This window comes from Gambusia affinis, linkage group LG13 (assembly GCF_019740435.1).
Source record: "Gambusia affinis linkage group LG13, SWU_Gaff_1.0, whole genome shotgun sequence".
Classification (NCBI taxonomy): Eukaryota; Metazoa; Chordata; class Actinopteri; order Cyprinodontiformes; family Poeciliidae; genus Gambusia; species Gambusia affinis.
Window position 1 is genome coordinate 21766818 of NC_057880.1, and position 14449 is coordinate 21781266.

At 38.6% G+C, this 14449-nt stretch overlaps 1 protein-coding gene across 2 annotated transcripts in view; it reads right to left on the reverse strand.

Moving 5' to 3' along the window:
- fancl (FA complementation group L) overlaps positions 1 to 12667 on the reverse strand; it is a 21400-nt gene extending 8733 nt beyond the window's left edge. For both annotated transcript variants that reach the window (XM_044136486.1, XM_044136485.1), the window contains exons 1-7: positions 12365 to 12667; positions 11861 to 11919; positions 11687 to 11747; positions 11227 to 11283; positions 10909 to 11006; positions 5863 to 5959; positions 2931 to 2999 (exon numbers count right to left, since the gene is read on the reverse strand). In XM_044136486.1, coding sequence (XP_043992421.1) covers positions 2931 to 2999; positions 5863 to 5959; positions 10909 to 11006; positions 11227 to 11283; positions 11687 to 11747; positions 11861 to 11919; positions 12365 to 12448 — 525 coding nt within the window. In that variant the 5' untranslated portion in view covers positions 12449 to 12667. The remainder of the gene's footprint in view (positions 1 to 2930; positions 3000 to 5862; positions 5960 to 10908; positions 11007 to 11226; positions 11284 to 11686; positions 11748 to 11860; positions 11920 to 12364) is intronic.
- Between the last annotated feature and the right edge of the window lie 1782 nt (positions 12668 to 14449).

Below are 14449 nucleotides of genomic sequence, written 5' to 3' on the forward strand. Positions count from 1 at the left end.
TTTCTAGAGTCAGACTGTCTTTGTTATCACATGTTTATACACCAACTCTATCTTCCAATATGCAGTTTCTGGTGGTTGACATATGGTAGAACCTGCAAGCACAAAGGACATGAACAACAAACACACACACACACACACACACGAGCACGCACGCAGGTTTATTTCTCTTCCACATCTTGTTCCTTACAAACGCACTGAGTGGCACAGCTTGGCCCTGTAACAGAGCAGGCAATAATTACTCATTCAAATGAACATGTCAGGGCTGCCGACAGACAGGCCCTTCCCCCTGCACACATAACACACAGAAAAAACACACACTTGGCAAAGTTAAGACCATGCACACACGCATATATGTATGCACACCCAAACACACGCACACACGCTTCATGTCGCAGAGTGGGAGAGATCCATCAACGGCCCAGCAGGCAGACAGACTCCATACGGTAGCGCTGTTCTAAGCTGCTCCTCACTGTACGCCTGCCATGTATCAGCTCTCACACACTCGCACGCACGCACACACACATTTAGCTTCTCTTTCCTCTAACCCACCAACTCTCTGCCTCTCTGACTTCTTTTAACAGCTCTTACTGACATATCTCAGCTCAGCTCTACACTCCTCACTCTGCAATCAGGTTCTTGACTTTATTACACGCCAGGAAGAACAGTGCAGTTCAGTGCTCCATTTGTGTGTGCCCGTGCGTGTGGGTGTGTGTGTAAGCGACACAGACTCGGAGGCAGTGACAGAGATGAAAGAAGAAGGACGACAAACAACAATAACGAGGGAAGCACAGGGACACAAAGAGCCCACAGCTGGTTCTACATCAAAGCACCTTTACGGCAATTATAGCGGACTAAATTTGAGGGGCTAAAAGGAAAAGTGTTAATCGAGCAGGTGGAGACCCGCTTCGTTACATTATGACTCACAATGATTCAAGGATTTCTGTGGAGCTCTTCATTTTCTCCTCCTCCTAAAGGCCTCAATGCATATAAAACTATGAGGGAGTAACGATGCATTCACCTCATCAGATTAAAAATTACACATTTTTGGATGGGAACAGCAGAAAAAAGAACATTTGTTGTTTCCATAAATAAATCTGAAAACACTTAGATCCGTTTCACACCTACATTTCATGATTAATACTCAAACCTGGGGCTTGAGATTTCCATTCAGATGTGAGAATGCGAGATATCCTTAACTGATCTGTTGAACATTTATGATGGTTAATTTGCTTTCACCATTCAGCTGCAAAGACCAAACCATGTAGAAATGGGTGTAAATTGTGTTTCTCTTAAAATTGGGCTGTTGAAAAAGCACACACCTCCAGATTGCACCCACACTCAGCTGTGCTGCTGCCTAGGAGCCCAAAGTATTTCAGAATAATTCAAGCATTTCTGTAGCAATACAGCTTACAAAACAAGACATTACATTCACAATGTTTAAGTAAAAAAAGGACAAATTCACTGCTAAATTTATAATTAAGACCAATACAGTAAAATTATTTAAAGATTTCATGGATCACAAACTAAAAAACACACATTTGTTCAGTTTTAACCCATCTAAGTATTATAAACTGTAAACTAGAGTTGACCTAATATCAGTTCAGGTTCAAACAGCTGCTCAATATACACTGAAAATATTTACCAGAAATCTTTTTCATACATGCATATGTTAGGTTTAATAAACTATCAAATATAAAAACCCTATAAAATCAGCCAATACCAGTTTTATTATGTATATTTCAGATTTTGAATAAAAAGTGGAAACCTTCAAACCAGACACTCTGCATCAGTCTCTAAGCCAGCTGTGATGTACAACAAAGTTTTTACAGTCAAGTTTTTCTGTTTTGCCTGTCACAGTTTAAAAGAGATAGACCTCCTCTACTCTGGATGAGAAACATTTGAATTTGAGGTTTTATTTACGGTTGTAGTCAGGACTGTTTGACCTGAAACCAGACAAAACCGAGATTTTGAAAATGTTGTTTCCAGGCTGGTTTCCAGTCCCATCAGCCAGTGGGATCTTGTGCTACGAGTTCATGTTCCCCTTTAGCAAAATGTTCCAACATTCTCAGATTGGCACAGTTAATTTTGACTCAGTTTTAGAGTATTAATAAGGTTTAGGAGGAATTTAGTCCACTGATTTTATTCAAAGTCAGGCTTTAAATACAAAATCTTCCAAAACTGAAGAGTGGATGAACAAACACTGGATGGACTGTTGAATAAAAGAATGATGATGCTTTTACAGATGGACGGTTGCTATGCTTAGAGAAGACAAGAAATATTTTTCCATACTCCATTTTCATTTAAATGGCCTGTTTCACTTTCCCATACAAGAATGTATCCAGACTGAAAAACAGATTTTGATCACATTCCATAATTTTCCAGACTTTAAAAAGCCAATTAAACTGTAAAAAATGTCTGGTTCTGAGATTTAAAGTTATGGTCAGGTCTACAGTATACTTCCTATATTTGCCCTCGCCTGAAGCAAAGAATGAGACTAATGAAACTTGTTCCTGCAGAGGAAGATGCGTCTGTCCGGTACAAGTCTTAAGAAAAATCTACATTTCTAAATCTAAAATTTCTTAGATTGTCAATTCCTAATAGAAAAAAACAAAACAAGTTTCAAACAAAATGGTTTTGGTGATGTAATCACACAAAGTCATAACTGATTTTAGTCTTAATGTGCACACTAGTAATACTTCTCCTGTTTAAATTCAAGACATATTAGAAAAGTCATTATTTCATTAATTAGAAATTTATTTACTCGCACAGATTCTCATCACCCTTTTTTTATTATAATGGAGTGGATTCAGTAGAACTAGCTTTGGCCTGGTTAACGTGATGGGATTCAGAAAAATGAATGTGTATTCAGAAAAAAATATCTGAATATTTTCAGATATAAAGGTGGTGCACCTTTTGGCAGCAATCTATACCTGTGGTGTCCAGGTGATGGTCAAAGGGACTGGCAGGTCAGCTGAACAGTCAGGAGCCTCCGCTGGATGCTGTGGACGCAGCAGATGGAGGTATCAGTCAGAGAAACAAGTGAAGAGTTTAAGTCAAAACATGTTAGGGAATTAGATTGGCCCAGTCAAAACTCAGATCTGATCTGATGCATAAAATTCTAATAAGGTATTGGAAAACTTTGGCAAATCCTGCTGGTTATTCTATTTGCTTAATCAGCTCTAAAGCTCAACAAACTTTCCAGATTTTAGATATGGAAACACATTGATATGTTATTGTTTTCAAATGGTTCAGTAAAATAAATGCTATTTCACCTTTTCTTTATTAACTTAGAGGAATACATCTTTCTGGCAGCCTTTATTCATTTTAAAGAACTAAGCAGAGTTATCTCAGATTTAACAAGCTGGTCAAACCAAAGTAGAATCTCACTAAGAAGCTTTGGTAAACTGTCTCAGTTCACCTTCAAAATTACGAAACTCTTTGTCCTTCCCCAGTCCTCCCTCACTCCCCAGTCATCCAAGCCTCCATGCGTCCATGCCAGTGCCGCCTCTTCCAGAGCTGTGTCTGGTGAGGAATGACCTGGCGCTGGATCTGGGGGAGGCAGCTGGAGGCCGGGAGGTGCCAGAGGGCTGAGGAGGGCCAGGTGGGCAGGTGGGCACAGTGTGGGGTCTCACAGTCCTCCCTTATCCCCGGTGGACGTCATCCCAGCTTAGGTAAGCACCACCTCACCATGACACCGTGCCCACACTTTGCAACTCTGAGCTCCTTCCACTCCTGCTGCCCAACAGATGCCTTCATTGACTTTCTGCATTAAGAAAACTTTTTAAAAACTATTGTACTTTAAGCTTTAACCTGTATTGTTATCCAAGTTAAATTTAGCTGAAATTCAAAGTAGGATGCCTAATGAATGATATGAGGACATCGAAACTCAAAACAAAGTCTAATTTTTAAAGTTTTGGAGGACTTTTAAAGTTTCTAAACAAGTCATAGAAAAAAAAAAAATCAAAGGGAGCAATACTGTTTTATCATTTAAAAAAAAAAAAGAATCAAAGGATTCTTTTAGATTCAAATTTTAAAATACTGATTAAATCAAACCAAAACAGACCTTTATGAAAAAAAACAGAGCTAAACGTGGATAATTCTTCAACTCAAAATCACAATCAGCCAGCAAATAAAACTCAACCAATATGGTATTTAAGAGCTAAATTATAGTTATCATAACTAATGTATATATATAATAATCTGGTTGCAATAGACTGCTTGGATGCAATATTTAGTAGTAAATTATGTTTCCCGTGCCATGCAGAACCAGCATGCCAATAATATATCTGGCCTGTTGGATGGGCTTTCACTGCACCTGAGGCCTACAATGGATGCAGGTCTTTAATGGCTGACAGGCAGGTAATGATACAAAACACAATATATAACATTATTTTCTAGAAATCTTCACAGAGCATACTTATGCTGCAAAACGGGCCTTATTCTGAATTTCATTGAATTTGAACAATGGTTGTTATGGTCATTCTTTCTACAAATTTCAGTGTCCGAGCGATTTGCAGTCCCTAGATATTGTTTGTTTTTATCTCTGTTGCCATTTATCGTTCCTACTGGCAACCCAAAATGGAGTCAAGCAGATGATGTAAGAGCAGTTGGGAAATCTTCTCTTACAACTTCATAAGGTGAAGCCCAGTTGACTGCAACTCACGAGACAGCGGTCACCTCAACAAGAAATATTGGGATGTTTCAATATCGTCTTATATGACGAGCTCTTGTTACACCCTTAGTGGCTGAGATACTAAAGTTTAAAAAAAAAGAAAAAAGGTCATAAATAAGTCAGAATATTCACAGTATTGCAATTACATGTTTTCTGAGTAGATCTGTGATCCTCTCCCATTCTGTCTGCATTCATTCACATTTACCTACTTTGGTTTGCATTTGTATTCCTCTTCTGATCCTCCTAAATAAAACCAACCAATTGCCTTCAGAAGTCAATATATTACTAAATAAAGTCTACTTGTGTGTAATTTCAAGGCTTATTTGGGGACAATTTGAGAACAAACAGAATCAAAAATATTAGAAACAACTATTTTGAATCAGGTTTGCATATCAAAATGCAAAGAGTATGACATAACGTTAAACATAAATATAAATGGCTGCCCACTTAAGCTGACAGACTGGACAAAGAGATGACAGGAGTGGCAACCAAGATGTAACTGTAGAAGAGCTACAGAAATACACAGCTTTGTTGATTGTTGACTGAACAAGCACTAGTCACTCATTCTACAACTCTAGCCTTTTTTGGAAAGCATGGCAAAATGGTAAAATTGTTGAACGAAAGCCAAAGAAATTCCTGGTGTATTTTGATAAAATGCTTGTAGGAGACACAACAAAAATGTGGAAGATAGTGATCTGGTCAGACACTAAAATCTGACCTTTTTTTAAATCAGCATCCAAAACTGTAACTGTGGTGGAAAAAAACTAATCCTCTCTTTTTTTTTTTTGGCCAATGACTAAAGTGCAAAAATAAACTGAAATGAGAAATGAAATGAAAGCATTGACTGACAGCAGCAGTTATGCAGATTAGTGTGAATTTATTGGTTTTCTCTGTGCACACAGGAAGGTTTCTCCATCCTGCTGAGGTTTGTGAAGAGATGCATTATCTGAGTTACATCTCAGTCACAGCAGGTTATCGTGTCTCTCCACATCCTCTCCAGTCTGACCTACATTTAGGGGCACAGATGTAAATCACAGATTCGCTATCATCTAAATGAATGTTTCCCAGTATGCAGTTTTGGAGAAGTTGGCCTGTTGTGATTTGGACTCACTGCAGGTCGCCTGATGATGAGCAATTTTTTTTGGAGTGACAGTGATCAAGTTGCTGTAAAGTTGCTGTGAGTGGCTCACCTTTGACTTGAGTTTAACAGTGAGAGTGTGCTTCCTTCCAGAGGAGTCGTCTGCCCTCAGCTTCAGTGTTTGGAAGTCCATGTCTATGAAAAGCATCCTGAGGAAGGACAGAGCTAATTAGACCTTCGCTGTTTTCAGTGCCCAGTCTTGATGTGCATTTTTAGAGGCAGAGGTCCTGAGGCTCACATGGAGACGTGGAGAAAGTGAGTCGTGAAACGTAGGTTTAACCATAAACGTAATTTAATAATAGAAAACTCAATTTCACTAAAAACAAAAAAAGCTACTCAAACTAACTGAGCTCTATGTGAAAGTAATACTCCCTTAAACCTAATAACCAGATGTGCAATCACTACTTCAATGACTCACATCCAGCTTTTCTTAGTTCATCAGTCTTTTACATCCTTCTGGAAGAATGTTGCCCCACTATTGTTTGCAGAACTGGTTTAATTCACCCACAATAATGAGGGTTTTCAAGCATTGTAAACCTGTTTAAGGTGGAACAGAAAGCAGAGCAGAATGTTATAAGTACAATGACGCCACCTTGACGGAACGCTACACATAAGACTGATTCCTAATGTGTTCTTGAGTTTGTTAAGATCAGGTAGGAAGTGTTTTTGCAGATCTTTTAGCCTACTCAGTGTTGTTGGAAAGTTTCTATTTAAGAGCTTCTTTGATTCTGCAGGTCAGGCAACAATGAGGCCTGGGTGCGGCTAATGTAACTGAACTCGGCTGTCTAGAAATGTGGTTATAGAAGTTAGTTTTTGGTCTAACAAGGGAGGTGATTATACTTGCACATAGATTTAGCTGTTTTGGATAGCTTTTTACTTTGATACAAGAAACCAATGCTGCTTTTTTGTATTTATTAGGAATAAGATTATCTGGAGGGAAAATGGGGACTTTGAATGGTTTTTTTCACATTCTGTTTTCTTTTTTGAAATTTAAACAAACCTAGAAAATAATTAAATTTCACACGCGAACAGGAAATAATTGAATAGGCCATTAGGACAGGCACTTTACTTAGAAATGAATTGTCATTATATTGCAGTGGCACTTACAGAAGTGGACTTAAACTGCCAGAAAATAATGTGTCTCTGGGTGACTTCAGATTTTGGAGTCATCCCATAAATCAGACTCTTCTTCATGTCCTAAATTAAATCTATTAACAGGACAAAATGCTGATGTGGCGCAACCATTCACCAACACCTCTGTCAGATTTACGACACCATGACCGTTTCAACGAGTGATAACCAATCAGACGTCCACCTCTGAGCTACTGAGGTCGGAAGAAAAAAAACTGATCTGAGACAAAGCATCTAAACAACCCTTGTCCAGATTTACAGTATATTACAATGGTGCTCTGTGATGAGGCTGGCAGAGTTGTATATCTAGCCAAGATTTACAGAGGGAAGTGAGAGATAAGTGATGTTCAGACACATACTTAGGGACATGATGGAACGACGGGAGACAATGTCCATTTGGGTTCAGCTCATAAAAATGATCAGGCCTCTCACATTGAAAGCCACAGAGAAGGACAACAACCTACGACAGCATCAACATTTCAAAGACAAACAGTAACATCTTCAGTAAGTCCTCCAAACAGCCACAAAGTATAAATTTATGTAACAGGCAACAAATCCACACCAGTCAAGTAGAGGAGGGCAAAATGGACTGAGAATTTTATTAAGATATTTTGTGGTACTATCATAATGATAAAAATAATGATGGAAATCTATTTATTACCGTACTTAATTTTTAGCCAACTGTATGGCTGCAACTGCATGGCACAGAAATCATAGTGTCAAACACAAAAAATGTTAAATTGGCTTCTTCAGGACCTAACTTAAGATGTTTGATTTGTATCACTAAACTGCCCACAGCAACAACTTTGAATCATATTTTTCAAAAATGGAGAAAATAATATTTTTTTTTTAGAATGTCAGTTTTGTTATTTTGTGTTTTAATAGCATTAATTCAAATTTGTTCAGACTACAACAAATCAAAATTCTTATAAGTAAAAAAAAATCATAATAAATGATGCAATAAATGCCCACCACTACTTTCAAGATCACTTAACAGATCAGAATAAAACTTTAAATGAAAACAATGTGATAATCAAATTTTTCTTTCTTAGTCCAGTGGTAGCATCATTCTGTGGCTCTGTTTCACTGTCAATATGACCAGTTCATTGAACAAAGCAAATATAAGTAGATAAATTAGGCTAGCATTAAGATTCTGAAATGACATTCCCAAAGCCGCTTTAAAAATTGGAAATGAGAGTTTAAAAACCTGGCCTTTGCCAGCAAACCAACTAATTAAAAATCAGAGCAAACTGGAGAAGAAAAGAAAATAATTATGTCAGTATTAAAGCCCCTGGATGAGTAGACGGCTGATTGCAGCTGCATCAAAAACATCCACATGTTCATTTCCATTGCTACAGGGTCTCACACCCCAGAGACCAGGGACAAGCTGCCACCCCGATGATGGAATCAGCATGATAGTCCGACCTCTTGCTGGGAAGACTGATGAGAGCTTCCCATTTGCAACTCCGCAGCAATGTGAGCTACTTCTAAACCATGCAAATTTGTGTGTGATTCTCTATTGTACTCTGTGCATGTTGACAGTGTGATTCATGAATAGTGCGATCAACACTTTCTGCATGTTTTATCACAAAACACACATGTAAAATGCAAACAGAGGGCCTTGGCATGTACAAATGGAGGGCACAAGAAGAGATATGTACTAATTTTATACTGGATTAAGACGTGGAGATTCACCAGTCTGGCTTGTGGTGTTATTGTGGTAACCGGGACACCATCATTACTTAGAAACTGTAACCTGGGAATTCCCAGAACTATTAGAAATCATGTTTGTATTACAGGATTAGGGGAGTAATTTATTAGCTGGCCTAATAATGTAGGAAAAACAAAGATGAAGGAAAAAGGCTTGTGTTAGTAGACCTAGAAGGCCCAGCAAAAAACACCAACACAGTGTGACGGAGTGATAACACCACAATCGGAAGACGTGAAGCCCTGCATGTTCTCCAACAGGTTGTGAACACGGAGCACCAGCTGTGCCCATAATGAGCCCACGAGCCATCAGGGTCAGGTTTCTGGTGGAATCAAGTGATAGCAGCTGACCTACTTGGCCCCATTTTCCATTAATTAGCACATTTTTCATCACAGGTTTGCCATTCACAGCCTAACAAGATGACCAAACTAGGAAATGCCAAATAAAGGCAAGTGGAGGGGAAGAGAAGACTCGCTTTACCTGGTCCAATCAGCAGGCAGAATTACAGCTGAAACCCCCAGTGGCTATTAGCACGGCACATACCAATTAAGACGCTAAGCAAATCTCGAGTGCTTTAGAGATTGAGGCCCGCTGTGTATAATGCTTTCTAACCGTAACACCGCACTGAAAATGATGTCAGTCCCATTTCTAGCATTAAACATACCTTCACCCCCCATCTCCTATTAAAACCTGAGAGTCTTCAATTAGAGCCATTTGCATTTTGCTAATATCATAATTGCAGTCGTGGTCATTAATAGGAAAGTGGAAAATGAGTGTGGTAGTCAAGGATTAATCCGAGCTGAGGGAGAACACATATCTTCCTGCTAACTGCCTTCTCCTGACGACGGTATTAGCTGGGCTCGTCAGCGCACGAGAGCTGAGCTTTATTAAAGGCGACCTGGATTTAACTGTAACTCAATAACTAAAAATAAGGAAGTCATTAAGAACCCCTCGTTAATGTGGGCGTGTGTTGTTGAAAGCTACAGGAGAGGGAGAAAAAACAAGAACGACTGCTCCATTTAGCCACATGAGGCAGGGAGGTTTTCATCACATCAACTTGATTCTACCTCTGGGGAATAAACAAGAAATTTGAAAAACAATGTTTGGAACTTTCCCATCCACTGTTGGTTTAGAGTCTTACTGTTGGTTTAGATTCTTAGCTGATATGAGGATCAGTTAACAGAATATGCTCCATCAGCAAGTAATTCCACTGACAAATTGCTTCCACAGTGTCCTGGGACCATGTTAGCGGGAAATGGAACCATGTTAACAAGCTGTTCATTAAGAAAAAAATTATTGTTTTGATATTAGCTGATTTCCTTTGCAAGCCAAAACAGTTATCTAAAGCAGAAATTAGGTACAAATTGATTCAGTGGAATTTCATAAGGTTGCTCTGAAATATATTTCTCTGAAGCTCCTGAAAACTAGAAAATTACATTTTAATTGTTTTATTTTACAAAGATATCCAAATGTAAATGTGTTTGGGTTAATACTTTAGTAATTTTAGAATTATTCTCTAATTATTATTCAAATTATTTTATATGATTGGTATTTGCATGGGTAAGGGGTTAGTGGGTATCGTCATGTTGTTGCTGTTCCCTACATATAAACTACTTCTGAATCAGTGCTTCTGTGTTTTTTGTGCATCTACTCTGTATTCTCAAACCCCCCAGTCAGTCATGGCAGACGGTTGTTCACACTGAGCCACGTTCTGCTAGAGGTTTCTTTCTGTTAAAGGGGAGTTTTTACTCTCCATTGTCGCTACATGCATTAGCGATTATCTACTGTCACCACAAGCTCCTTCAGGAGCAGTGAATGCTGCAAGTCAGTGACTCAATGCAATTTGCACTTTAACAAATACTTCTCATCTCAAATTATGTTTGCCCTAAATTGCTATCAAATGCTTCTGGTGAAAATAAAATGTCAGAGTATCATAATTATCCCCAATATTCCTGTTTGCAACATTTGTCTAAGTTGCTTTTCTTTTGCTTTTGTGTTTGTTTTAAATCTACCATTCAACAAAAGTGGACACTCATTTGTCTTGTAAAAAACACCTCATTTAATATCATCAGCACCTGAATAATAGAATTGTGATTGTTATATAATTTTAACTTTTTTGACTGTGTTGCCTGAACAACTTCAGCCTCCACTGAAACTGTTCAGTGGGAACATTTAATGCATCTGTTAAATGACTGTTAAAACTAAATGCTACGTTTGAGCATTTTGTTAACACTCCTTTAATAATTTTTCTATACTTACTTATCCCATCCGACAGTCTCCATCTCAGATATGAGCTGGGAGTAAAATCGAGGAGGCGGGACGGAGCGACTGTCTGGACATCGATTTAGAGCCACTTCCTGCAATAAACACGCAAAAAGAGCAAATCATACCGCTTCAAATTTATTGACCAAAATCATGTCACCACAAGCCAAACTGTGTTAGAGCCACTTTCCTCTAAACCACTTTAATCAATTGAATTCTCATAGGATCGTTTAATAACATAAAGAAACAATCTAAGGTCTACGTGTGCATCTTTTGCTTATAATTATACATATCACATGTCATCCTTGTCCTTACCAAAACGGTTTTCAACTCCAGAATGAAACCGCCAAGATCCACGGACTGCTGCAGCCTCTGTGAGAAAGACATCCTTGAATGAAGGTATAATGAAGTGACACTGTCTATTTTTGCTTTCCTTCAGCCAGCCGTTCAAATCAAACACAGTGTTTGTGATTAATGCGTGCTGCCACCCGTTTAAATAATTAATGATAGCTTAAAGGCTGTGAAAATAATGAACTTTGCAGCCCAGGGTGAAATATCAATCTCATCCAAATAACCCTGAGGGGCCCACGTAACAAATGCGGACATTTTCCAGGCAATGTTAATTAAACAGTGGGGGGAAGAAATAGAAGGGCACAAAGAAGGCAACATGACATGGCGATAAATACACAGGAAACGACAAGATATTAATCAGAGATGACAGACACAACGTTTCACTTGATACCGTGATGCCACAAGCAACTGATTATACATTTACCTGCTTCACTATGTGCTCATATTCACGCAACAGGTGCTTCAGCTGCCAACAGCAGTGCAGCCTGCAGAGACAAAAGTTAGGAGCAAATGCAGCTTCTGTGGTTAGAAAAACACTCCCTATGAAATCAAGCTGGGCTTTAATGCAATTAATAAAGCAAAGAGACGCTGTTAGTACCTGGCCCGCTTCAGTTGGAGATCCGGGGGGAGGAGTATTCTTATTCTGAAGTCTCTTTCCTAGAGAAAACATACTTTGAATGTAATGTGATGACAACACAAAGTTAATCATAAGTCTGGAGTGGAAGGAAAAAGGTTCCTGGCTTTCTTTTTTCACAAACTAAACAAAAATCTGAAATTGCAATTAGTTTAAAAAGAATTTATTTTGGGGAATCCAAGCAAAAGGCTTGAATATAGACTCCAACCGTTACAGATGAACTGTTTGTTTCAACATGGCCAAATAAAAGAGTAATGCAAACTTTAGGGGAACCTCACATCTTCCATCATATTCTGTTGCTTCCCTGTGATTTGACGAAATCAATAAAACAACTGCAACAGAAAAACCTGTCAAATTTCCTAGCATTCTGTTTACATTATTTCAGTGTCTTCTATGACGTAGATGCTTAAACAGGTTTGCTCTAACCGAGAAAATATTTTTATTTATTTTTTACGCGAGAATACCCACCTGTACGGTTATAAACCCATCATAGACTGTTTTCTTCTTGTTCAGGGGCAAAAGCAGCGGATTATCGCGTATTAAACTCTCCATTGTAGTTTATGCAACTTTCAGCTGTCGAAGAATATCAATGTCCAAGTGTTTCCACGCAAACGTCAGTAATCACACTCACGCATGATACGAGACAAACTTTCATTAACTGGGTGAACTACGACAGGCTAATTTGCTATGCTGCACGTAATGCTGTTAAAAATACAAGAAAAGCCAAACTGATAGCAAGATATCCGCTTCCCGCCACCAAAAGCAAAACAGTAAACGTCACCCAGTTGCCTTCGAGGGCCTTCGAAAAATAGCGGAATTTACACTTAGTCACAGTGTTACATTTCGAAAAAGTTGTATTGATATTAATACAACTTTTTCATATCGAAAGCTTGATCATGCCAGAGAAAGCAATGTGATGTTTCCATTTTATGTTAGTCCATGCCAAATATTTTGTTGCATTCGCGTTAATTCGTATATCTGAATTTAAGTTGAAGACGTTCTATCGTCCCTTTTCAAGGTCCAGTTCATGCCCTCGTTTCACCACTTTTTTAGTTCCTAACCTCCGTATTAAAAATAGCATGTCAGGTTTTTTTTAGAGTACTACTATTTGGAAGAATTAGGCAGGTAAGCATAGCAAATTCCTGATTTTGGATTCAATTTAAGCATATATTTTTTAAAACATTCAAAAACATGCACGATTTTTGAATTACAAAAAGCTGCTTCTGTAATGTTCCTCGATATGTCATCATGGTTATGCTAGCTTTTTCTTAGAAGACAGTCGGTCTGTATTTTTGAGGACATCGCTACAAAAACGCTAGCAGAACAAGGGTTTGCCAGTGGGGCAGGTGTCATTTAGGATTTGCAGCCAGAAGGGTTTTGGGTGTTAATCCCAGTCTGGAATCTTCCATGTTCTACATGTGTATTCTTTGGTTCTGCATTTACTCCGGCTTTCTTCCACAGTATAAAAAACATGACTGCTAAGTTAATTGGCCACTTTAAATTGTCCTTATATGACTGTGTGTGCATGGTTGTTTGTCCTATGATAGACTGACAACCTGTCTATCGTGTACCCCACGTCTTGCCCTCAGAGTGATAGAGATAGGCAGCAGCTCCCACATGACCCTGCGATGATAACCAGTACAATGGATGGATGGATGAGTTGCCAGGGATCACCAGCTTCCCAAGTAAGCACTGTGACTTCAGGCAATGCTCTATTTGACTTGGAGCTCATGTCTACAGTTTTCATGAGCAACTGTAGACATGAGCAGTTGCTACATGAGCAACTACCATTTCTAGGCTATGGCCACTAATATTGTTCTTAAAATGCTTTCAAATAGTAAAATTCTCACCATTGTAAGCATTTCAAGCCTAAGTGATTGTGGCAACCTGGGGGTGGATGGATTTTCTTTTTTTTTTTATGAAACCTAAATGTAAGATATTAAAGTTAATATGGGATACCGACAACGCCACCTGGAATAACTACAGGAAAATAGAATAGTAAGGACACAGGTAAGTTCTACTGGAAATGAGACAAGATTCAAATAGTTTTACAAAAGTTTATTAACTTCAATATTCTTCCTTTGTTTAAAAGTAATCACATGATGTTTGTGGTGAATTTATCAATGTACATTTTGTGAACTAATGTAGTAAAGATCTGACAAGAGCTTATTTTTACTGAAACGAAAACTGCGGGGAAAGAAAATGCAATTTCTGGATTTATTTTGTAGTCTCAAACACACATTCTCACATGCTGCATTCCTCCAACTGACTTTCATTACTATTCCCTGCAGCATATAAGTTCACCTGTCCCAGCTCCCCTTCACATGCTCCTACTCTTGTGGATCACAGTGTCATCAGCTGAATCTATAATCCACTCAGTCTTTTGGTTGATCTCTTGTGTCAGCATGTCCATCTCTAGAGCAAACAAGAAGGGACTCAAAGCTCACCGCAGGCTTAATTTCACCTCCACCTTCAACCCACCTGTCACTCCTACCTTTCCTCTCACTACTAACTCACCACAACTGGCTTAGAAAGCACGGTACAAGAAATTCA